Below are 26,807 nucleotides of genomic sequence, written 5' to 3'. Positions count from 1 at the left end.
TGATGCATGTAGCATCATGTTTTTTTTAAAGGGAAACACTAATTTATTATTTGGTGCACATAAAATGAAAAAAAAAAAGCTGTCAATTAACATCAGGACTAGGTTCCAGACAGCGGTCATGCAGCCCACATTGTGTCCAAAGTCCAATCGCACAACTGGGACATGACAGTTTTCAGTCAAGACACCTCCAAAACATGACACCGCAATTGCGTTTTGGGTTGAATATAGGTGGTGGTATCAGCAGCAGTGGCCTGTGGCGCTGTGGCGGTGGGAGCCAGCGCCAGTTTGCTTCAGCTTCTTGAACTCCTCATGCTCAACATGTTTTTTGGCCAGACGGGTGATGAAGCAGGAGGTGCCATACTTGTAGGGGTCACAACCTCTGCTCATCTGTAGTTTGCACACATTGCATATGGCAAACTTGCTGTCCAATGAGGGCAGAGTGAAAAACCGCCAGATTGGGGAGGTGAAGATTCCCCTGCGGCCTGAATGGGATGCTGCGGATGCTGCGGCTTTTATCCCTGTGGCGGTTGGGGGTTGAGTGGTGCGGCTGGTGGTAGCGACAGAAGGATGTGGTGGGTTCCGCATTCCATGGCCACTGTCTGCAATGCTGATCCTCCGTGCCAAACCCACCGACGCATCCTCCTCCTCAGAGTCAGAGCTGACATCCCCATCCTGTGGATGGTAGTCACGGTCCTTCATCCCATCATCAACATCATACCCCCCCCCTCCTCAAAACCCAGAACATCCTCCTCAAACTCCTTGCGGCTAACAGCCCTGAGTTCAATCGTGGCGCCTGGAGCGAAAAGCTCGCTGACTGAGGGTAGGCTGCCCGCTGGGGTCGACACTGACACGGCAGACCTTTTGAGGGTGGCCGTAATGTTGCTCCCTGTCCTCTTGCCCTTGCTGCCGCTCCCACGGCTGCTGGTGCCAGCAGACATAGTACAACTTATACGTGATGATGTCACCAGATGATGTGGGGTACTTTTACTTTAATGAAATCGGGGTTGGACTTTAAATCAAATCAGCACGGAGTGACAGACCGCAGAGTAGAGGACAGACAGTGCACACTATCTGTCTAACTGTCACACTGACAATGCTCAGCACAGCAGCACTGCAGTAATCTGTAGTAAGCTAACACAGTACTACTCTCTAACAACTAACTGCAGTACTAACTACTATACAATACAAAATATCCGAGGGTATCCGGATTATGCGGCCAGATACCCGCATAGAGCTATCCGGATATTGGCCCAGGTTTCCTGAATCCGGATCCAACCGGATAGTGGAAAAATGGTCGGATACCCGGGTTTACCCGGGTACCCGGATCCGGATGAGCATCCCTGCACACACAGTACAATAATGCTGCCCCTGAAATCTGATGGAAATGTTTCACCTTGCTTCATGAGAGAACTGGCCCTGCTAGTATGCATAACATTTGTTATATACAGCCTAAGGGCCGGTTCACACTTTTTCAGCACTTTGCTGATTGCCAACGATCAGGAAAGTGCTACTGCTAATGTATCCCTGTTGAATTGTTCTCACTGCAGCATTTGCGTCGTTCTGCATGCAGCGCTTTGAGGGCGATTGCGTTGTGATTCTCGTTCTGTTGAACAGGAATCAAAATGCAAAACGTGGCAAAATCTCAATGCAAAATTGGGACTGCGATGACAGTTTGCGTTCTGAGTAAGAACCAGGCCTGACTCTGTACTCTGTTGCCCCAAGCTATGACTGGAGATAACCACTCATCACAGCCAGTAATTACTTTAGATAATTGTTATCTTGCAGTATGTTTACACCATGTGACCTGACCATCAGCTTCCAGTCAGATTAACATACGGTAGTTGCTGCCTATTATAAAAAGGTGACTTAGACTTTTGCAGTGAATAGTAGTCGTGTATAGCCCAGAATACCAGCAGGAGCTGCTGGGGTCAGGTAAGTATCTTACTTGCACGTCTCAGTCTTTGTCACAGAGTCTAGTCACAATGTGGTCACAGCAATTCTCTGGCAGCCTACCTGCCTGCCTGATATACTATCTATATAGTGTTATACTCTATAGTGGCCACATATACTATTATTGTGGGAAGAGGGGGAGGGGGTGCTATGCAATCTTGTTATGGGGGTGGAGGGCAGCCCTGGTTATGTAAGGGAAGTAGGCGGTGGCACTAGTTATGGAGGGAACACTGGTAGCAGCAGTTTGTTACTGTGGAGGAGGGGGATATCGACAGCACTTGTCCTGTGTGGCCGCACTTATTGTATGGTCTCTATGTTCACCAAGGTGGGGGGGGGGATGAAGGAGGGGTCCATAAAGGTTTTGTTGGGCTTCCCCATGATTTCCAGTTGCAGCTCTGACCTCCATTATTCCATAAACTAGTGGACAGTAGAAAATGGAAGGCATACAGGTGAACAGTGAAATGCATTCTCCGTATTTTTATTATATACTACATACCACTGTGGATTAGTTCTACAATGTATTCTGCATGTCTACCATCCCCACAAATATCCCCCCTAATGCCTCACAGAGTCTGACTCTGACAGAGCCTCCACCATGTTTGTGTAGACTTAGCTTGTGTATTGCAAGCTCCACATTTTCTTCCTCCTTATATACTATGTAGTAGTAAAATAGGATGCAGAAGATGGAAGCAGTAAAAAAGGGCGCATATGGCTAATGGACAAAAAGGGCACCGCCATAGACTGCAATGCAAAATATCGGCTATAGGGCGCCCGACAGGAAATTTGGGCACCCGAGAAATAGCGGCTGCAGGGATCTGGTTAACAAAAGTTTTCGTTTACAGAATAAGGTTTATTACAAATGTCGTTTACAAGTTTGTTTTGACTTTGTGGTTTACTTATTTTTTCGTTTTTAAATTTCGCTTTCAGGACAGTAACAAGTAAATTTTCCTTTACACTTTTTTTATCATTTAAAATTCGTTTTCATACGTATAATGCTTAAATATCGTTTTCAACCTGATTTTATTAGAAAAACATCGCTTTTGGTATTACACTTATAATGCGTCGATTCTAGTTTTCAGATTTATTAACTTACTAATATATCGCTTTTAATATTACCGTTATTTATAAAATTTTCAATGCGTATGTGATTGTAAGGCTATCTATTCTATTATATTTATATATATACCTTTTTCTATTTATAATATTATTAATGTGTACGTGATTTTAAGGCTATTTATTCTATTACAAATATGTAAATTATTCTATTCATGTTATTTATAGTAAAGTATTTTAAGAATTAAATATATTATTGTTTATATGTGTGTAAGGGTGTTTGTGCAGTGGGGATGGTTAGGGTTAGGCACCACCAGGGGAGATTTAGGGTTAGGCACCACCAGGAAGGTCTTAGGGTTAGGCACCATGAGGGGGGTGGTTAGGGTTAGGTACCACCAGAGAGGTGGTTAGGGTCAGGTACCACCAGGGGGTTTTAGGATCAGGCACCACCAGGGGGGGTGGCTAGAGTTAGGCACCACCAGGGGGCTCTAGGGGTTAGGGATAGGTACTGGGAGAGTTCTGTGTGAGAGTAGGGTTAGGTATAGTTACAGCACAATATATGCAATATATACAATGTATTAAATTATGTATATTTACACAAAGGGGGGTCTAGGGGTTAGGGATAGGGAGAGATCTGTGTGAGCCTACAGTTAGGTATAATTGCAGTAAATTATCTGTAAAATCTACCATTGTTTAACAATGCTTAATACAAGTGTAACTATCGTTTTTTGTTATAGACGCTATTTTGCCGTTTCATTTCCATTTATTCAACCTATTTAGCACAACATTTTCGTTTACAAGCTATAAACAAAAATTATTGTTTTACATTACAACTTATAATTTAGGCTATATCCCGCAGGAACGGGAAAAAAGGGCGCAGGCGGCTAGTGGACAAAAAGGGCTCCGCCATTCACTCCCATAATAAATAACGTTTAATGGGCGCCGAGCAGGAAAAAAGGGCGCCGGAGATAAATAACGTTTTACAAACCGCGCCTGGAGATTTTTAATGTTTTATAACTGTGCTTGTGATGATTTACGTTTAAAAAATGCACCCATGACAAATAACGTTTATAAAAATACTAAACATATTTATCCTATTTAACTAAAACATTATTTAAAATGTTATCCCTTACTGTTTGTAAAACATTATTATTCACAAAATAAAGCAATCAGTAAGTAACGTAAATTGCAATATATGTTTTACAGTCACTATTTGTAAAACATTATTATCCACATAATAAAGCGAACACTAAGGGGCGTGGTTAGGGTTAGGCACCTCCAGGGGGGGTCTTAGGTTTAGGCACCACTAGGGGGGGGTCTTAGGTTTAGGCCCCAACAGGGGGGTCTTAGGTTTAGGCACCACCAGGGGGTCCTAGGTTTAGGCCCCAACAGGGGGGTCTTAGGTTTAGGCACCACAGAGGGGTCTTAGGGTTAGGCACCACCAGGGGGGTCTTAGGTTTAGGCACCACCAGGGGGGTCTTAGGTTTAGGCACCACCAGGGGGTCTTAGGTTTAGGCCCCAACAGGGGGGTCTTAGGTTTAGGCACCACCAGGGGGTCTTAGGTTTAGGCCCCAACAGGGGGGTCTTAGGTTTAGGCACCACAGAGGGGTCTTAGGATTAGGCACCACCAGGGGGGTCTTAGGTTTAGGCACCACCAGGGGAGTCTTAGGTTTGGGCACCACCAGGGGGGGTCTTAGGGTTAGGCACCACCAGGAGGGTCTAGGGGTTAGGGATAGGTACAGGGAGGGTTCTGTGTGAGAGTAGGGTTAGGTATAGTTTTAGTAATATTTTACTAATACTTACTAATGTTTTACAGCACTTATTACGAACGTAGTTAGATTTATATCATCTTTATAAACAATATTTTGAGATTTTATTATAAGAAGAAACCATAACTGAAGGCTAATCACAATAATATACAATTATAACGATTAAACATATGTTATAGTTTTTTTAACAAACGTTATTTTAAGTTTCACTTTTGAAACTGAGAAGAATAACGTTTTCACTATTGCCGATTTCATACACATTATTTAATGATTTATAGATTTGTAAAACATTATTTGTACACTAAGTACAAAACAATATTATCGTTTACACCGACGCCCTTTTTGTACGTACGCATATCCCGCACCCTTTTTTCCAGGCGCCACTTTTTGATGCACGCGCAGAAGATATTTAAAGGGAACCAGAGAGGAACGCTGGTTAAAAATAGAAAAAGGCTTTTATACATACCTGGGGCTTCTTCTAGCCCCATAAGCCTGGATCGCTCCCACGCCGCCATCCTTCGCTTCCTGGAACCGCCAGTACTGGGCCTGTCACTTCCGGCGGACGCGGCCAATTGTCCGCATCACAGTGGCTCCCTCCATACCCGTACGCATGCGGCTGAGCAGTAGGCAGCCTCATGCGTACTTGTATAGAGGGAGCGCCGTGTGATGCGGAGAATCGGCCGCGTCCGCCGGCCGACTGGCCGACTCATGGCATTGACGGGACCCGGTACCGGCGGATCCAGGCAGCAGAGGACGGCGGCGTGGGAGCGATCCGTGCGTATGGGGCTGGAGGAAGCCCCAGGTATGTATAAAAGCTTTTTTTAAATCATCTCTGGTTCTCTTTAAACACTTCAACACTGCTGTGTGTGTCGTGTATCTATGCCCCTGTGGCAAGCAGAGGCGTAGAAACACATATCTGTGTGTTTAGAGCGGTACACACATCTGCATTAAGGGCTTGGCATTATTGATATAGTAGAAAGAAACATAAAATGGAAAAAAATATACCTTTATTTCCAAATAAAATATTGTCACCATAAATTGTACTTGGGACATAATTTTAATGTTGTAATAGACAGGAGGACAAATAAGCAAATCAAATGTGTGGGTTTTATCTATAGTAGCCCATTTAATTTTTATAACTATAATACCTGAAAACTAAGTAAAAAAAATAAAATATTTTTTTGAAAAGGAACTTCAGCCTAAACAAACATATCGGTACTGTCATTCAGTTACATTAGTTATGTTAATTAAAATAGATAGGTAATATAATCTCTTACCCACCCGTTTTAAATGAACAGGCAAATGTTTGTGATTTCATGGGGCAGCCATCTTTTTGGTTGAAAGAGCGTGACAGGGAGCATGAGACACAGTTCCAACTGTCCTGTGTTCTGATCACCTCTCCCAGTTGCTAGGCAACAGAACAACATCAGAAATCTCATCATGCTTTGCACAGCATCAGGGGAAAAATGCCTGGGCAGTTTTCTTTGATTGGGCGGAGCTTAGCTTCTTTGCAGCTAAAAATGAGGCTTTGGTATGAAAAACAAAGTTCTGATGCTGTGAACCTGTTAAAGAAACACCAAGCCTTTTCAGTGCTGCCGAGTAGCTTTTTAGTCTGGAGGTTCACTTTAAATTCTTATCCCCTTCAAAATGCATATAAAATAAAATAATTGTTAGCAAAAAGTACCACCAAAAAAAATCATGATTTGTGGTGAAAAATAACATCCACTTTTAATTACGTGTGTGATTGATTTTTGAGAAAGTTGCAGAGTGTTGCATCATGTTGGTCACTTAGTAGAGGCAGGAAGATGTAAAATTAAATCATTACTTTTATTAGCCGACTAAATTCTTTGAATCATCTCAATGTAGTATGCAGTATATATATATATATAGTATGCAGTACATATGTAGCAGTAAAAAGTCAGAATGATATAATACATAGTACATAGTTGTACATTGCATATAAATAAAAGATGTATGTACTTTGCACAAGATCTGTGCATTGTGCAGCAGCTTTTTAAAGTTCCCCCAAGGCTTAAGTGAGGAGAGGAGAGGTGGGGGAGCCCTGGAATCCTGCTTTTTTTTCCCTGAAAATAGCACTGGAACCACTCAAACCAGCAGCAACTCGGGAAATGTCTGAAGCAGCCACAGGTGGCAGTTGCTTGAAACTTCCGGTTACTTGAATACCTGATAATAGGGGTTTTTCTGTAGCTGAATTTCAAATTTGGGGTGATTGCTGCATTTTCTATGTGGCCTAATTGCCGCACTTCATATGTGGGTAAATTCTGCACTTCATATGTGGGTGACTGCTGCACTTCATATGTGGGGTGATTGCAAGTCTTCATATATCGAATGATTGCCATGCAGTGCAGGTACAGGATTTTTATCTCACTTTTTAACACAAGCCCTGAAACCATGAAACCACAAGGTCTTTGCTCTCGCTTTGGAGTGGGGGGTGGACAGCATTCTCACCATGTTTGCCTCAGGCAGTAAAAAGTCTAGAACATGCCCTGGGGAAGACTGTAGTAATGCATGCACAGTACGGCTGCACTCATACAAAGGGGAGTACTGAGCATGGCCACAAGAGCAACTTTTTGTCAAATATTTTCAGAGGGACCCAAGGCCCTTCAGGGCCCTTTTACACTGAAATGGTGCAGTAAATTTACCACACCCCCCACCTCCCCCCACAGCCTAATGATAAGAAATACACCCTATTTTAGAAATACGCTTCTGCACACGTCATCGATTGCCGAACAGGAAGTGAGCGTAATTTCCTGCTTGGCTGGATGCCAGACGGGGAATACCGCATAGTTACGCGGTATTCCCCGAAGGCCTCTTACTGGCGGTGCAGCTGTCACAGTGTGAAGCCGGCCTCAGGTTCACTTGTCATATATATACAAACGGCATGGATTCTGTGTTTCCATGGGAACAAGTTAAAAAAAATTTAAATTGGACTAGTATTTGAGAAAATCGATTTAAAAATATTCAAAGAATAAATGGCTTTTAAACTTGTATAAGCAGGTACAGAGGGCAGAGGTGACACAGAGGAGGACACTGGAGGCACAGGGGACAGAGATGGCACAATGTTCCGACTTAAGAACAGATTCAGGTTAAGAACGAACATACTGTCCCTATCTCGTTCGTTAACCGGGGACTACCTATATATAACACACACATACACAGTAGAAGCATAGTTTGCAATGAATTTTTCCTGTTTTGAATTTTGAATTTACTCATTTAAGAGGTGGTTTAAAAAGATCCTCACGGGATTCAAAGCAAAGCTAAAATTACTGGTTTCTCGTCTGTAATTTGCCAAATGTGTCCAGAAGGTGTTATTTGGAGCGCTGTAAACTTTATATAACCTGTGGTTTAGGGTAGTAACTGTTTATGAACTTGCAGCTTTATAGATTGGCAAAGGGGAAAACAAGAATGATTCTATTTGGTGATTGGGGAAATTAGCAGAATGTATGATTTAGCATGCAGCTAATCTTGTCAGATCTGCCAACAATGTCAGAAACACCTGATCTGCTGCATGCTTGTTCAGGGTCTATGGCTAAACGCATTAGAGGCAGAGGATCATCAGGACAGCCAGGCAACTTTTATTGCTTAAAAATAAATCAATGTGGCAGCCTCCATATCCCTCTCGCTTCAGTCCTTTAATAGTGCCTACATCTGAGGACCCATTATTTATTTTTTGTGTTTATAAAGCGCCAACATATTACGCATCGCTGGACATTAGTTTAGGTTACAGACAATATTTAGGGGTGACATTCAGCAATATGACAATACAGGAATACAAGAAAACCATATCACACAGCACAGTATGAGTACCAGGTAATGCTTAGTCAGTCACTGGATGGAGCATGGAGATTAGGCAAGTTAGGTTCACTCAGATGCATAGCATGCGTGCACAGTAATGGAGGTGCATGATCAGGTAGGACACAAAAGGAGGAGGACACTGCCCAAAGGCTTACAATCTAGAGGGAGAGGTAGGGACACGAAAGGGAGGGGTCCAGAGTTCAGCTGTGGGTTTAGAGCAATTGTGAGGGGTAGTAGGTGAGAGTGAAAAGGTGAGTTTTGAGGGCCTTCTTGAAGATGTTGAAGGAGGGGGCTGCCCTAATGGGTGGAGGTAGGGAGTTCCATAGTGTTGGAGCAGCTCTTGAGAAGTCCTGGAGGCGTGCATGGGACTGGGTGATGCGGGGGGTGATCAGGCAAAGTTCATGGAAGAGCAGAGTGAGCAGCTAGGTGTGTACCTCTAAATAAGATTGGAAATGTAGGTTGGAAAGGTTTTGTGGACAGATTTGTAGGTCAGACACAGTATCTTGAATCTGATTCTGGACTGGATAGGAAGCCAGTGAAGGGATTCACGGTGGGGAGCCGCCATGATGGAGCGATGCTTATGCTTTGCTACAGGGCTCTATGATCTGTAGCTACGTCACTGGATGCAGCGCCCCTCATTCCATAGTGCTTCAGAGTTCATTGCATTGTCCTCATTCATTGTAAATCACCGTTTTACACTCCACTCTCCATTGCTGCCCATTTCAGAATTAAACTTTGGCCTCGTTAAAACTATTATGATACAGAACACAACATTGTACATCAATGTTTCTTCTCCAGCTGCCAGCCACTGATTGGCTGATTCAGTTGATGATGTTGACAACGTACGTGTTACCTGGCTGGTCAATGAGAGAACACAAGAATATCCTGCCCACACATATAAAGAATATTGAAAGAACGCCTTTAGGCAGTCAGGTGTCATGCAAATGGATTAATTAAAGTGGATCCGAGATAAACTTTTACTCATTGCATAATTGTGTTCCTTTCATATAGGGCATTCCTCAAGCCAAATACTTTTTTATGGTTTTAATACCCTAATTCCCTGTAAACTAAACAAGCCTCACCCACAGCTCCTCCAGCCCCTTGGCACTCGGAAACCCATGTAGCAAGGGCTTATGGGAGCTCAGTCTGGGCAGGAGGAGGTTACTAGCCAGAGATTTCAGAGGCAGAGGGGAGGAGAGAGGAGGAGAGGGGAGTGGAGTTTTCACAAGCTGAGGGCTGGAGATGCAGAGCAGCTTGCCTGTGTGTAATGATCACAAGCAGAACATGGCTGCTGTCATTGTATCACAGGAAAAAATAATCATCTACTGTTGAAGCTGTTTGCAGCTAGATTTTCTGTGTAAACTTTCTAAACTTTGGATAATATATACAGACAAGTTTATTTTTATAGTTAGTTTTTCATCTTGGATCCGCTTTGACAGCATATGTTCTTCATTATCATACCAAATAATATTTCATCCACGTGTACCATGCCAGCAATAAAGTATATGAACTGACAAGATAAAGAATACTCCAATTTTTCACCTGTTTCACCTGTAAATACAATAAGTATCTTGTAGAGTGGGTTATTGTGGGAAAATTGTGGGAAATCGCAAAGTGGCCACCGTTCCCACATCGCAGCAGTGCAGCTATTTCAAACAAAATTCCTGACTGGAATCTGTTTATAGCATTCAAAGTCTGTAGGTCCTCATACTACCTGTAGATTGTAAAATTGGTCAGTGATTGGCTAATCAAAATTGGGTGTGTGTATCCATCGTTATAGTGTTAGAAAAAAAGCATCAGCACAGAAGGTAGGCAACTGTCTTTGTTTATTAGAGAATGAAGATGGTAGCCTCCGTATTCCTCTCACTTCAGTTTCCCAGTAAGTAATTGCAAAATCGTAGTGTTTGCACAGCATAATTCATCCCTTTCCCTGCCTCCCTCTCTCACCCACCCCTCCCTGTGACACATCTGAGATGATGTCATCATATTTACACAAATCCAGCTTGCTTGGTGTCTCTCCTAAGCCCAGGCACACTAAGAATGAAGCTACGGCAATGGGTGGGCCGAGAGACGCTCAGTCCTTACAATAGCTGCATTGATGGTGGTAGCCCACTGCTAGCTCTGTGGCCTGGCAAAGAATGGAGCATACAGGCAAGTCTGCACATTTTCCCATCAATATAGCTGCATGCTTATGCAACAACTGGGGGGCAGGTGTACTAAATGAGACTTATTTTACATTAAATCCCAACGTACTGTTGCTGAGCATGTAAGTTAAGAGTATTGCTCCCTAGATGCCTGAATTTTAAACCTACCCTGGTATTCGTTTGATAGAGTTTCAGTTCCTAATATCCATAGACACACTTAGGCAGATCTACAATTCTCTTGCTCTTTGTTGGAATGTGTATTTAGCAACAACAGTCTATTACCGTATGCATATATCTATGCATTACCAGCTATAACCAAAGTGTGGCAGTGTGCTCCAGTAACATCCTGTGTCTGTATAGGAAACTGTAAAATAAACTTGTTTGTGCCAAAGGCCCTTAACCATGAGGTGCTGATTAATATGTTTCTTCTGCATTTTACTTTGCTACACACTAAGAAGCTAGTTTATATAGCTTTTCTGTCACCCTTCCCAGCAATCTAAAGATTAAAGTATACCCGGTTTAAGACACGCCTCTATACTTCCAGACATACAGCCACCACAGCTGAAACTGCACCTCCTAGACTTCAAGGCATAGTCTGAGCATACCTCTAGTTACTCCCCCACAACACTGCCAGTCTACTCTGTCTTATATTTACTCACACTGTGCCACCAACTTCAGTCATAAGTCTGGGACATCTCTAGTCACATACCCACCATATTTAATATCACACCCTCACCACATCTAATCTCACACCCCCACCACACCCAAAGTCACACCGCCACCACACCCAAAAGTCACACCCCCACCACTCCTAAAGTCACTGCCACAAATCCAATCACAACCCTGCCACAGCTCCAGTCACTTCCCCATCACACCTAATGTCACATTCCAACCATACCTAATGTAATCACTCCCCCAATACACCTAAAGTCTAAAAGTCCTGATGCCTGCACAGACCTGATGCTTGGCCAAGCCGAACGACGTTAGGTAGAGATGAAGCCGAACGTTCATCTCTACCTAGAGAGGGAGAGTGTCAGGTGGGAGTTATACCGTAACCCACAGATCATAAACAATAATCATCAGAGCCAGAATATGAACCTCCAGCACCCAAGGCTGAGACACCAAAGTGGCGCCCCTCCATCCCTCCCACCCCAGCCGTCACACACTGATTGCTATTAGACTAAAAGGCGCCCCAGGGCCCCAACCCCTCCCCCCCCAACACCTTTATCTCTAGTTCTCTGGCTTGCAGTCACTGCCATGTATCCCCTTTTCTTATTTATTTCTGCTTCAAACACAATAGGGGAATGATAGATGAGTGAGTTGTGCCCCCTCCTACACTGCGCCCTGAGGCTGGAGCCTCATTCGCCTCTGCCTCGGCGCAGCTCTGATAATTATGTATAGAAGATGTATCGGAACCCACAGATTATCCATAATAATAATTGTAAAAGATTTGGCTGGACTTTAGGGTGCACAGATCCATCCAATTTTAATTGGTCAATGATTGAGCAATTTCACCACCTCCATGTAGTAGGAGGGCATACCTACTCAATCTGTTCATACTATTCAATATCTGTTGGTCACCATTCTACATAGAAGTGTTAAAATTGGTCAGCGAATCTGGATGTGTGTACAGGCTTTATAGAACTGCAAACTGAGTGTGACAGTTTATTGAAAGTTCACTCGGTTCTTTTGGTTGCATTGATCGGAAGTCAGCTCTATTAGCTGTGAAAAGGAATGCGGTTGTGGCTGTTCTGTCAATCCACCTGCTCTGCACAAATAATTCATATGGGCTCTTTTGTGTCTGCCTAATAGGCACGCTGCCCACACAAGGTCACATGACTCTGAAGAGCCTCTTAGTGAGCCTGGTGTTGTTTCTGCCTCCCAAATTATAGTGAAACTGTCACAAGCATTAGGAGAGAATTACACAAATATGGTATTTACACAGTATTATGCTTGACTTCCTCTTGCATGTGTTTGATATTTAAAAGAAACCCAAAGTTGTCTGGCAGCCCTGCTGATTTCTTTGGCTGCAGTACTGGCTGAAGGTAAATGTGGACAGCAGGCTAAAATGCTTTGAATTCTCCCTCCTCCCTGTTCTGTGCACAGTGTTGACGTCAGCATCACGTCAACAGCTTCCAAAAAAAATATCAGCTTCAGTGGAGAGAGGAGGAGGACTGAGGGCAGCGCACAACTGAGTGGCATCCTGTGGCGTGGGGGAGAAAAGAAGACAATGCACTCATTTGTTGTGGCGGATGGGTCAGCCGTACACATACTAGAGTCTGAGCTATTGGTGATCCAAAATAATTGTCCTGGCCAAGTTTTTACTAGTCACAGAAAAATGAGTTTATGTCCGGTGCACAAGTCCCTAAAAAGGCTAAGTTCACCTCAGGGTACACCCAAAGGGAAAGCTGGTTGAATAGGATTCCAATATATTTTAGTTGAGAACAAACGCCACTCAAAAAACTTTATGCCAAAAAACTTTATTGGTAGAAAAGTATCAACCTACCCCTCTAAAACCCGCAAACCCCTAAAGAACATTGCATAATCACACTGATGAAGCCTACGTCATAGTGGGCGGAACGCGTATGTGGGCGAGGCTTTGAGGACGCTGGGCTGGAGGAATTCCCTGATGCAACACACGTTTGACACGCTGTCTTCCCTGAGCCATAAGTAACACGCTGACAGCCCGGATAGGGCGCCGTGGATAAGTGCTGCTAGTGACAGGTACCTGTGACTCGCGGGACCGGTAGTTCTTACTGCTGAGAAGGAGTTGTGTTGCAGCGAAAGAGGTAACCTTTAAAGTTTGTCCTAATCATCTCCCGCCTGGACTACTGCAACTCCCTCCTGTCAGGCCTCCCTCAAAACCGCATAGCCCCCCTACAATCCATCATGAACGCAGCAGCCAGACTCATCTACTCCTCCCACCGCTCTGTCTCCACGATTCCCCTACGCAAATCCCTTCATTGGCTTCCAATTCACTTCAGAATTAGCTTCAAGGTCCTATGTTTGGCCTACAAATCCATACACAAGTCCTGCCCAAGCTACATCTCTGACCTGGTCAGCAGATATACACCTGGCCGCCCACTTCGCTCCTCCAACAACCTCCTCTTAACCACCCCACGCATCTCGCACTCCCATGCATGACTGCAGGACTTCACTAGAGCTGCCCCCATCCTGTGGAACTCTCTCCCACTGCCCATCAGGCTCGCTCCCACCTTTAAAAAAGCACTCAAAACTCACTTCTTCAAGGAGGTCTACATCAACTCAACACTGCCCTAATCCTTTCTGCCAATAACTTCTTGCTGCACCCCCTCATTTTGTGTCACCAACCCCTCCCTCTAGATTGTAAGCCTTTGGCAGGGCCCTCTCCCCTTGTGTATCATACATAACTGTGTGCACTTTACCCAGAATTTGGAACTTGTTACCACTACCACTCCAGTTTATGATCTGGCATTGTACTACTGTCTGCATTGTGTTGTGTATCTTTTTGCTATTACCTGTATTTAGTTATTATTATTATTATTTTTATTATTATTATTTAGTATTTATATAGCGCTGACATATTACGCAGCGCTGTACAGTGTATATATATATATATCTTGTCACTAACTGTCCCTCAAAGGAGCTCACATTCTAATCCCTACCATTGCCATATGTCTATATTATGTAGTGTAAGTACCGTAGTCTAGGGCCAATTTTTAGAGGGAGCCAATTAATTTATCTGTATGTTTTTTGGAATGTGGGAGGAAACCGGAGTGCCCGGAGGAAACCCACGCAGACACGGAGAGAACATACAAACTCTTTGCAGATAGTGCCCTGGCTGGGATTCGAACCGGGGACCCAGTGCTGCAAGGCGAGAGAGCTAACCACTACGCCACCGTGCTGCCCATAGTTAGTTGTATCTATTGTCTATTACCTGTATTGTTCTGTCACCCCTGTTATCATTGTCTGTAACCTTATTTATTGTACAGCGCTGCGTAATATGTTGGCGCTATATAAATCTAACAAATAATAATAATAATAAGGGGGCGGAAGCCCAGAGACATTTGTTGGGTTTACACTATAGCAGGGTGATCTCTCTGCGGAGCTGCTTGTGGCCGGAGGGTTTTTATGGAACGTAGGTGTTTGTAAATTCCATCTGGGACTGCTGATGTGACATGGAGCAGAGATTGACCTGCATTTGAACATCAGGACTGCCCGTTAATTCAGATGTGGATTGCTATCCCAGTTTCTGGAAACAGTGAACTACAGGCGCATACAGTTTATAAGATCGGCCAATCAAACTCTGATGTGTATGTAGGCTGAGTGTCAGTATGTATGCATTAGGAGTACTCCTATGGTGTATAAGCCCATGTCCTATCTGTTTTTAGAGGTTTGGGGGTTTTAGAGGGGTAGGTTGATTCTTTTCTACCAATAACGTTTTTTGGCATAAAGTTTTTTGAGTGGCGGTTGTTCTCAATTAAAACAAGTTTTTACTAGTATGTGTATGAAGCTTAAAGTGTACCAGAGCTGTTCTAAAGTAAACATTTCATACATACCTGGGGCTTCCTCCAGCTCCATCCACACGGACCGCTCCCACGCCGCCAACCTCAGTCTTCCCGCAGCTCCGATACTCGGTCCCCGCACTTCCGTCAGATCGTGGGAGCGATCTGTGGGGCTGGAGAAAGCCCCAGGTATGTATAAAATGTTTTCTTTAGAACAGCTCTGGTTTCCTTTAAGGCCCCTTTCACACTGGGAATTGCAAAACGTTATCGATTGTGGTCACGATTTTGCATTACGATTCTGTAATAATGCGCGGAAGCGCAGCCGCTCGCTCTCAGAGCGGGGCGGCTGCTTCCGCATCAAGCATGGCGGCGCCTCATGGAGGAGCCGCCGCACGCCGCGTGAGTAGCGGTGAAAGCGGAAAAGCTGCCGTGTGCAGTGCGGCGGCTCCCGCAGCGGACGCCAGGGAGAGTGCTGGTGTGGCTGGGACTCATAGTCCACCAGCCTTAAGAGTGACGCGCGCGCTGAGGCAGAGCATATATGACAGGCAGAAGTGAGTCAGCTGACCAGGCTGGTCAGCTGACTCTGGCTCCGCTCCCCATTGGTCCAGCACTTAGGGAGGTGCTGGAGAGGGGCTTGTGTATATATACTGCTAGCTGGTCATTTCTCTGGTGTCTGGCGTTGCGAACACATACGTGGGAGCACTCAGACCTGTAGTCAGATCCTTAAGTGTGCCGGGACCAGCTGGAGCTGTAATCCTACACTTAGCTAGATTCTGTTGATAGCTAAAGTACTAGTTTGATTGTGATTATCTGTTATGACTTTTTGCCTGCCTGACTAACCTCCTGAACTCTGATCTTGTACCTTGCCATTCTGATACTCTGTTGCCGAACCCCGGCTCGCTCCTAGACTCTGCTTCTGCCTCCTGATCTTGTACCTCGATATTCCTGATACCCTGTTGCCGAACCCTGCCTGTACCTAGACTCCGCTTCTGCCTACTGTATCTGTACCTTATCTGTCCGTGTGTTTACAACCTGGCTTGTCCGACCTCGAGAACCGACCATACTGTTGGAGGCGGTTCCCCGTCCTGTTAGTGACACTTCCTCCAGAGTGTCACCTTCAGACAAACCTTCCTACTCTTTCAGCCTGACTTCTCCTGCCTTGGAGAGTTCAGGTCTTCGGAAGGAATCTGTGTAGTACTCCCTGCAACACTGAGGCCTAGTCCTCTAAGTGTTACTGTTACACCAAACACTACACTCTACTCAGGTGAACAGAGGTTAGCTGGTATATCGGATTATCGGTGATACTGCAGATCACTTATAATCTGGTATATATCTGTATTCCCAGTGATACTGCAGATCACCGGTAATCAGATCCTCTCTGTGCTTCACCGATCGTTACAGATTCTCTGTGATTTTGCGTGATTGCGATTTGTGATCTCATTTCAGTGAATTGCATAGCGGTCGCCCAGAAAATCCTGCATGCAGTGCGTTTGCTATAGTTTCAAATCGTGATAGTGCCGCAACTGCTGTAGTATGAGTAATCACATAGGATTACTTCTGTCACAGCGCTTTGCTGATCGCCGGTAATCAGCAAAAAAGAATATTTGGCCCGTCCAGTTAAAACTGTACCATATGTTCCATATTTCATCACTACCATTTTCACCAGCCTGTGTATCTGTAGCCATGGCATGGGGTTGCTAGGGCCCACAGTTTGGGTACCCCATTGCTTTATAGATGCATTGCTAGTAGAGTTGAGCCGAAATTTTCGTAATTTCGCATTACTATAATTACGCATGCGAAATTTGCGATTACGATGCGAAATTACGGTAGCGTAGTTGCCATTAAAATCGTGATTGAAAATACCGTAAGCGTAATTTTCAACGCGTAATTTCGCGTTTCGTTCATGCCGTAATTTCGCATTAAACGCTACCGTAATTTCGCGTTAAACCGTAACGCTCCCGTATAATATAAAAAAGCCGCCGACTTTAAGGGTTAATAGCAAAGCCCCCTTAAATGCTAAGAGCCTCAAATTTGGAGAATATATTAAGGAGATCAGAAGGAATAAGAGGAAAAAATTTTTTTTCAAAAAGACCTTATAGTTTTTGAGAAAATCGATGTTAAAGTTTCAAAGGAAAAATGTAAACATTTAAAAACCCGCCGACTTTAACGGTTAATAGCAAAGCCTGCTTAAAGGGATACTGTAGGGGGCTCGGGGGAAAATGAGTTGAACTTACCCGGGGCTTCTAAAGGTTCCCCGCAGACATCCTGTGCCCACGCAGCCACTCACCGATGCTCCGGCCCCGCCTCCGGTTCACTTCTGGAATTTCAGACTTTAAAGTCTGAAAACCACTGTGCCTGCATTGCTGTGTCCTTGTTCCCGCTGATGTCACCAGGAGCGTACTGCACAGACACAGACCATACTAGGCCTGCGTATTACGCTCCTGGTGACATCAGCAGCATCGAGGACACGGCAACGCAGGCGTAGTGGTTTTCAGACTTTAAAGTCTGAAATTCCAGAAGTGAATGGGAGGCGGGGCCGGAGCATTGGGGAGTGACTGCGCGGGCACAGGATGTCTGCGGGGGACCATTAGAAGCCCTGGGTAACTTCAACTCATTTTCCCCCGACCCCCCTACAGTATCCCTTTAAAGTTTAGGAACACCAAATTCCCAGGGTATATTAAGGGGATCAGTGGGAATAAGAGGAAAACAATTTTTTTCAAAAAGACATTATAGTTTTTGAGAAAATCGATTTTTAAAGAGAATCTGTATTGTTAAAATCGCACAAAAGTAAACATACCAGTGCGTTAGGGGACATCTCCTATTACCCTCTGTCACAATTTCGCCGCTCCCTGCCGCATTAAAAGTGGTTAAAAACAGTTTTAAAAAGTTTGTTTATAAACAAACAAAATGGCCACCAAAACAGGAAGTAGGTTGATGTACAGTATGTCCACACATAGAAAATACATCCATACACAAGCAGGCTGTATACAGCATTCCTTTTGAATCTCAAGAGATCATTTGTGTGTTTTTTTCCCCCTGCATCTCTCATGCACTGAAGTTTCAGGCTGCTCGTTTCTTCCTGCAAACAGCTTTGCCTGTGTCTGTAATTCTTCAGTATGTGAAAGCCCAGCCAGCTCAGAGGACGATTTATCCAGCTTGTAAAAGATAAGGGAGAAGAGAGAAGCTGCTCTAATCTAAATAACACACAGGCAGTGTGCATAGAGGGGCCTGGAAGGGAGAGTTCATAGCAGAACCACAACACTGAAGAACTTGACAGCCTTCCAGACACAGGCTGACAAGTCTGACAAAAGAGAGATTAGTTGATTTATTACAGAGATGGTGATAGTAGAACGTGCTGCAGTAAGCCAGAACATATTAGAATAGCTTTTGGAACTTGTAGGATGATAAAAAACAGGATGCAATTTTTGTTACAGAGTCTCTTTAAGTTTCAAGGGCGAAAATGTCTTTTAAATGCGGAAAATGTCAGTTTTTTTTGCACAGGTAACAATCTATATATATAATAGATTAAGTGCCTCAACCTTCAAGCAAGAAGAAGAAGTAGCGCCCCGCCCCCAGGGCCGGTCCAAGCAAGAAGAAGGGGCTGGTCTAAGCAAGAAGAAGAAGTAGTGTCATATCAAACCAAGGGCAAAGAGGGATAATTTGCATATTCAGTAGCAGTGCATTGTGGGTAACCACAAATGTTCACTTATAGCTGAATTATTGCAGATTTGCTTCTGTTTTAAGAAGGAAAATTACACCAAGCTTTGCTTTTTTTAGTAGGAGGGCTTTTTGGTCTCTTTTTTAATCCTCTTATACATTCTTAGTAGTTTGGGTCACCCTGAGCTGCTTGGTTAGTCTGTTGTACTGGTCCAAGCCCTATCTCATACAGCCTTATCAATCCCTGCTATGTACTGATGAGGTCCAAATGTCTGAAATAGGCTGGCACATGTGGGTTTGATATGACTGTGTAAAACTTAAAGCTATAGGCATGCTTGACTTACCACGGGTGAAAAGGAATAATTTGCATATTTAGTAGCGGTGCATTGTTGTAACCACAAATGTTCACTTATAGCTGAATTATTGCAGATTTTTTTCTGTTTTAAGAAGGCAAATTACACCAAGCTTTGATTATTTTAGTAGAAGGTATTTTTGGTCCCTTTTATCCCCCTATACATTCGAGTGGTCTGAGGTCACCCTGAGCTGCTTGGTTACTCTGTTGTACTGGTCCAAGCCCTATCTCATACAGCCATATCAATCCCTGCCATGTACAGATGAGGACCAAAAGTCTGAAACAGGCTGTCACATGTGGGTTTGATATGGCGGTGTAAAATTTAAAGTTATAGGCTTGCTATACACCAGTGGTTCTGGATGCTTGCTTGACTTACTAAGGGTGAAAAGGAATTATTTGCATATTTAGTAGCAGTGCATTGTAGGTAACCACAAATGTACACTTATAGCTGAATTATTGCATATTTCCTTCTGTTTTAGGAAGGCAAATTACACCAAGCTTTGCTTTTTTTAGTAGGAGGTCTTTTTGGTCCCTTTTATCCCCCTATACATTCGAGTGGTTTGGGTCACCCTGAGCTGCTTGGTTACTCTGTTGTACTGGTCCAAGCCCTATCTCATACAGCCATATTAATCCTTGCCATGTACAGATGAGAACCAAAAGTCAGAAACAGGCTGTCACATGTGGGTTTGATATGGCTGTGTAAAATGGAAAGCTATAGACTTGCTATACACCAGTGGTTCTGGATACTTGCTTGGCTTTCTAAGGGTTAAAAGGAATCATTTGCATATTTAGTAGCAGTGCATTGTGGGTAACCACAAATGTTCACTTATAGCTGAATTATTGCATAGTTTCTTCTGTTTTAGGAAGGCAAATTACACCAAGCTTTGGTTTTTTTAGTAGGAGGTCTTTTTGGTCCCTTTTATCCCCCTATACATTCCGAGTGGTTTGGGTCACCCTGAGCTGCTTGGTTACTCTGTTGTACTGGTCCAAGCCCTATCTCATACAGCCATATTAATCCCTGCCATGTACTGATGAGGACCAAAAGTCTGAAACAGGCTGTCTACATGTGGGTTTGATATGACTGTGTAAAATTTAAAGCTATAGGCTTGCTTTACACCAGCGGCTCTGGATGCTTGCTTGACTTACCAAGGGGGAAAAGGGGTAATTTGCATATTTAGTAGCAGTGCATTGTGGGTAACCACAAATATTCACTTATAGCTGAATTATTGCAGATTTCCTTCTGTTTTAAAAAGGCAAATTACACCAATACAGTGTGCGGCATTGCAGGAAGTGACGACAGTGGAGCGCACGATGGAACACGGAAGAGGGGAGTCATCCCCGCCCGCTGCCCCTTACTAATAGTGGCAGCTGCTACTGTGCATAGGCAGGAGGGGGAGTGCACATGGGGGACCAAGGTGAGGGGGGGGGGGTTCCTGCTGAGCTTAAGCTGGAGGTAGAGCACACATGGGGGACATAGTTGAGGGGGGTCCAACCCCCCCCCCCCCCCCCCCCCGCCGCTGTGCCCATTACCCCCTTCCTGCCCTCTACCCTCTTATGCGGCGTATGCTACGCCGCGGGTCGGCTAGTAGTGTATTATTTTCATAGATTCCCCCAAGTGGGAAGAGTTTTACTTACTTCGTTCAGAGTGTGGGAAATATAAAAAAAAACGACGTGGGGTCCCCCCTCCCAGACCTCTTTAACCCCTTGTCCCCCATGCAGGCTGGGATAGCCAGAATGTGGAGCACCGGCCACGTGGGGCTCCGCACCCTGACTATACCAGCCCGCATGGTCCATGGATTGGGGGGTCTCGGAAGGGGAGGGGCAGCCAAGCTTTCCCCTCCCCCTCCGAGCCCTTGTCCAATCCAAGGACAAGGGGCTCTTCTCCACCTCCGATGGGCGGTGGAGGTGGAGGCCGCGATTTCCTGGGGGATGGGGGGGTTCATGGTGGAATCTGGGAGTCCCCTTTAAAAAGGGGTCCCCCAGATGCCCACCCCCCCTCCCAGGAGAAATGAGTATAGAGGTACTTGTACCCCTTACCCATTTCCTTTAAGAGTTAAAAGTAAATAAACACACAAACACTTAGAAAAAGTATTTTAATTGAACAAAAAACATAACCACGAAAAAAGTCCTTTAATATTCTTAATTAACCATTAATACTTACCTGTCCCTTTATAAATGATCCCTCGCAATAGCCTCGGAAATGTTCTATCAGTTACAATGTAACAAAGTTGTTACAATGTAACAACTTTGTTACATTGTAACTACGCCGCACCCGACGTCACTCGCCGCTCAGCCGCCGCATACGCGTCTGTGCTGCACGGACCCGACAGAGCTCCTGATTTGAAGGAACCCCATTGGTCTGCTAAGGACCAATGGGGCTCCTTGGAGCCCAAATTCAAAGATGCTTAGAGAGCTCTGAGCTATATAGCTCAGAGCTCTGTCGGGTTCCTGCAGGGGGGGGACTCCACGTCGTTTTTTTTTATATTCCCCACACTCAGAACGTAGTAAGTAAAACTCTTCCCACTTGGGGGAATCTATGAAAATAATACACTATTGTTACCTGTGCAAAAAAACCTGACATTTTCCGCATTTAAAAGACATTTTCGCCCTTGAAACTTAAAAATCGATTTTCTCAAAAACTATAAGGTCTTTTTGAAAAAAAAATTTTTCCTCTTATTCCCACTGATCCCCTTAATATACCCTGGGAATTTGGTGTTCCTAAACTTTAAGCAGGCTTTGCTATTAACCGTTAAAGTCGGCGGGTTTTTAAATGTTTACATTTTTCCTTTGAAACTTTAACATCGATTTTCTCAAAAACTATAAGGTCTTTTTGAAAAAAAAAATTTTCCTCTTATTCCTTCTGATCTCCTTAATATATTCTCCAAATTTGGGGCTCTTAGCATTTAAGGGGGCTTTGCTATTAACCCTTAAAGTCGGCGGCTACCTAACATTGATCCATGCGTCAACTTTTCCGCTTCGGGAGCATGGCCATACGCATTAATTTCGTAATACCCATTGTAATGCGAAAATTACGCGAAAATTACGCTTACGCGAAATTTCGCAAAATCCTTCATTACGATTATGTACTTACGGCCATAATCGTAATTACACTAATTACGCGAAATCTCGCGAAATCATAATTACGCCATTACGCTCATCTCTAATTGCTAGGCAACAACATAGCGATGCATCTATACAGCTTTGGGTACCTGAGCTGTCACCCTAGTGATTGGTGGCCATTACAGGTATAAGGTTACAGGTTTACAGAAAAAAAACTTTATTTTTTAATGTGACCCTGTTATTTTAAAAAATAAACACCTTTTAAACTTTTCTTTTTTTTACTGGAACTTTAGTTGAATGATTGCTGCTATGGCAACAATCACCCACTCAGGGCAGGATTCAGCATAAGGCACTGTTGGCACATGCATACAAGCGCCTTATACTGCAAAGGCGGGTGTCTGAACTTCCCTGTTTTGCAATTCAAAAGCTGGGAGTGCGACCACTGTCATGATCACAGCCCACCCACGATCGCGTCTCCCAGGCGCACACAGTTTAGTTGCCAGCCTGTGGTCCCAGCCCCAGCAATTTGATGGCCTGCAGGTTGGGGGTGTGGCCTGTGTTGAGGGGTGGAGATTCCTACAGGCTCCTGAGTTGTAAATCCGGCCCTGCACTCACTATTGAATGGGTGCACAAGTTGCGGGTTTTAGCGCTGGATGTGAGTCTCACATCCAGGAATCTTTGTGAGATTCACGTCATAGACAAGACAAGGCACAGAACATTTACATTGCGCTTTTCTCCTAAGGGACACAAAGCGCCAGAGCTACAGCCACCAGGGTGCGCTCAGTAAGCTGTAGCAGTGTTTGGGAGTATTGACCTGACCAAGATCTTCTTACTGAATAGCTGGCTTAACAGGAAGAGACAAGATTCAAATCATGGTCTCCTGTATCAGAGGCAGAGCCCTTAACCAGTACACTATCCAGCCACTGCTCTAAGAATTGGAAGTGGTTTTTAAAAACAATACAGAGTCGCAGATGGTTCCTGAAAATGCAGCAGCCCCATATGGAAAGCATTACTGACGTTTTCTAATGCGATTTTGCTTTGCGACAGAACATATGAGATTTCCCCAAGTGTGATTTCTGCCTTAGAGTTTTGGTGCTTTAATCGTATTTCTCATTACGCAACTACAGGTTGTGTTCTTATGAACCAGAGCAATTTTCACATTTCAGCGCTCCTCCCATTAATTCGCCAATAACTTTACATTACTTATCACACCTAAATTATCCTTATTTTGCCCCAAATTTGGCTTTTTATATGACTTTTTTTTAGTAATTACTTTATTTTCTATGCATTTTTAAAGGGAAAAATAAGGAAAAAATGAAAAAGATACACTATTGCTCCATTTTGAGCACCTATAGTTTTAAAATAAACAATGCTACTGTAGAACAAAACTCGCACAATGTATTTTTCCATTTGTCCCGGTTATTATAACTTTGAAATTATGTTCATAGTACAATGAATGAATACAGTATTTTATTTGAAAATAAAGCTGTATTTTATTCATTTTGTGCTTTTGGTTTTCTAATTGTACTCTTTAAATAATTACAAGCTCTAATTTTCAAACATAACAGTAATATAACCTCATGGCATACATGTATAACAAGTTAAGTTGTTAAAGAGTAACTGTCAGGCTGCAGAAGCTAATTTAAACCTTTATTCTCCTGTGTTAAACAGTTTAGAAGGAAGCCAGAAAGCCATTAGTGAAGATAAAAATCTCAGTTACCTTTGATGTGTGCTTATCAGCAAAGCTGTTATAAACCCATAAGGACGCAAGCCGCATACTATACTGCAAAGCATTCTGGGGCCTTCCCCTCGGCTGCTAATGGGACGTTACAGCAGCTTGTAATCAGTCCAGCGCGTAGCACTGATAAATCTCCGGGCAGAGTACACTGCAGGAGTCAGCTATTGTTCCTAGCCACATGGCTCATTAATATTCACTGCACACTGTGTTATTCAGCACGAGCTTTTCTGTGATCAGGAAGCAGGCAGGACATGACGACACATTTGACAGAAAAACATGGAGCCTGCCATGAGCTGTCAGGAGCATCTATCTCTGCATATACTATATAAAAATTCTGTGAAGTACAAACGTGGACAGTGAAATGCATATGTAATGTAAGTACAGCCAATCTTTAGCTACTGATATATGTGTTTATTTTCTCTGAGACCTTATACCTAACAGCTCCTCTTTAACATAACAATTTATGTATTCTCTTTTAAATTCCGTCACTTTGGCTTTTTTTTTGACAAGTTTTTATTTATTATTTATTTTGGTAACGGGAGGTGGGGAGAGAGGGATTGCAGAAGGAGTTAATGGGTTTTCTATTTATAAGCATGGGATATTTTTTTTTGGGGGGGGGGGGGGGAGGAATACACTCTTAAATTTATCCACTAGATATCTTCTTCCTACTTAGAATCAAAACGTTGTAAGCTAAAAAGAAAGTGAAAGTGTGTATGTTTTTGCAGACTTTCATCGAATGATCACTGTTGGTTACTAAGACCGTAAGACGCTTTGACTGGCTTTGGAAACACGTTCACTACCATTCACTTACCATTCACTAATCACTGCTCTAACAGGCAGCGAAGTGATTTGCGCACGCAATGAAACAACAGAACGAGTATCTACGCCCCTTGGACTTTAGATAAAGTCTCAGGGGGCGTAGATGTACTAGTACAGTAGTTATATATCCATGAAAACATTATGTTTATGCATATGTTATGTATTTTTTTTTGCAGATCATTTCTGCCCAGTCAATGGACCAGTGTGGTGGGCTTCATGGCATAATCACCATATCTCTTCTCATAATCTTTCAGCTTGGATTGCGGAGCTGCCAAGGTAAGAGCTGCCAGAGCAATATAAATGGATCATCCATAATCTCATCCACTTAGGTATTGCCCCCACCCAGCTTGGGTCACATGGGCACTGCATGAATTGCCTCATTCTAATCTGAAAGCAGAGAGGGGATTAGGATCTCCTACATAAATTCTCCTATCGGCAGAGTCATGTGGGACAGAACAGGAAGTTCAAGTAATCATATATATAATTATAACCAGGTGATTCTAGCCAACCAGAGACTTGCAATCAGCTGTGTAATCGTGTATCACTTCCATTTCCTTTTTTAGTCTACTTGATTTTGCCAATAGGAGAAACCCTGTAGGAGAGAATGAATTAGGCCAGACCAGTGCAACAGGGCTTTACCAGGATAGGGGGAGTGGCAACAGGGGCGTAGCCAGGTTTGACTGGGCCCCATAGCAAAAAATTGTATGGGCCCCCCTATGGTGGTGGATTCTTCGGGTGGGGGGGATGATTGGGTGGGGATGTTTGGCTTGAAGGCCTTTAAGTGGGGGGGGGGGAGTTTTGATTGCAGCCAGGGCCCATTTGGTGTTGCCATTGTTTGTGCCTTAGGCTTTGCGTGACCCCATAGAGCTGTACAAATTATGTATAAAAATACAAAGGCAGAGGGGCACACAGGAGAAGGGTAGGGACTAGATTGTAAGCCCCTCTGAGGACAGTCAGTGACATGACTATCTGCTCTGTAAAGTGCTGCAGGAGATACCAATGCTATATAAATACATAGTAATATGGTAGGACATTAGACTATGACTACAGTAGGGATTAGACTGTGAGCTCCTCTGAGGACAGTCAGTGACAGGACTATGTGCTTTGTGGTGGCTGGAAGGTGTAATGGTTAAGGGCTCTGCCTCTGACACAGGAGACCAGGGTTCAAATCTCGGCTCTGCCTGTTCAGTAAGCCAGCACCTATTCAGTAGGAGACCTTTAGCAAGTCTCCCTAACTCTGCTACTGCCTATAGAGCATGCCCTAGTGGCTGCTGCTCTGGTGCTTTGAGTCCGTCAGGAGAAAAGCGTGATATAAATGTTATTTGTCTTGTCTTGTCTTGCTTTGTAAAGTGCTGCAGCAGATGCCAGATACATAATAATAATAATATGGTAGGACATTAGACTATGACTATGGTAGGATTACATTGTGAGCCTCTCTGGGGACAGTGACTATTGACAGAACTCCTGAAGATAATACCAGCACTGCACAAATACACAATAATGGGAGAGTTTATCTGGGAAATATCCCAATGGAGATCCTGTATTGTCACTCTGGCTCAATCTGTGAAAACTGATAACAGTGAAGTTTCATTCAGATGTTAGATGGTGATCTGCTAGTTACCATCAGACTCTGCTGCACTCACCCAGTTACACTTTGAACAGCACACATCTACACTGTGCTGTGCAGCAGCGTCTCCCTTTGCTGGTTCCTTTGTCCCTGGGCCTGCAATGACTTCTGGCTTCAAAGGGCTGCCCTCCTCCTCCACCTAACACAATACCAGCTCATTTCTTTGCACACAGCCTGCAGAGTGTGTCTGTGTTATCACTTCTCCACACTCTGATAAGCTGTAATCACAGAGACCAAGACTATAGTGTTGTCCGGATCATGAACGATTCGGATCTTTGATCCGAATCTCTTTTGTGAGTCGAATCATCCGAATCATCAAAATGAGTGATTCGGATCGC

The 26,807-nt window shown here is 43.9% G+C and overlaps 1 protein-coding gene across 5 annotated transcripts in view; it reads left to right on the top strand.

Annotated features, from left to right (window-relative positions):
• The window catches only part of LOC137528829 (oncostatin-M-specific receptor subunit beta-like), a 144,731-nt gene that overhangs the window by 44,899 nt on the left and 73,025 nt on the right, over window positions 1-26,807 (top strand). For all 5 annotated transcript variants that reach the window (XM_068250462.1, XM_068250454.1, XM_068250476.1 and 2 more), the window contains one exon: window positions 25,019-25,118. In XM_068250462.1, the coding sequence (XP_068106563.1) occupies window positions 25,037-25,118 (82 nt within the window). In that variant the 5' untranslated portion in view covers window positions 25,019-25,036. The remainder of the gene's footprint in view (window positions 1-25,018; window positions 25,119-26,807) is intronic.

Source organism: Hyperolius riggenbachi, chromosome 1, assembly GCF_040937935.1.
Source record: "Hyperolius riggenbachi isolate aHypRig1 chromosome 1, aHypRig1.pri, whole genome shotgun sequence".
NCBI lineage: Eukaryota > Metazoa > Chordata > Amphibia > Anura > Hyperoliidae > Hyperolius > Hyperolius riggenbachi.
Note: the sequence above shows the minus strand (reverse complement) of the source record. Positions and strands in the feature narration are given on the sequence as shown.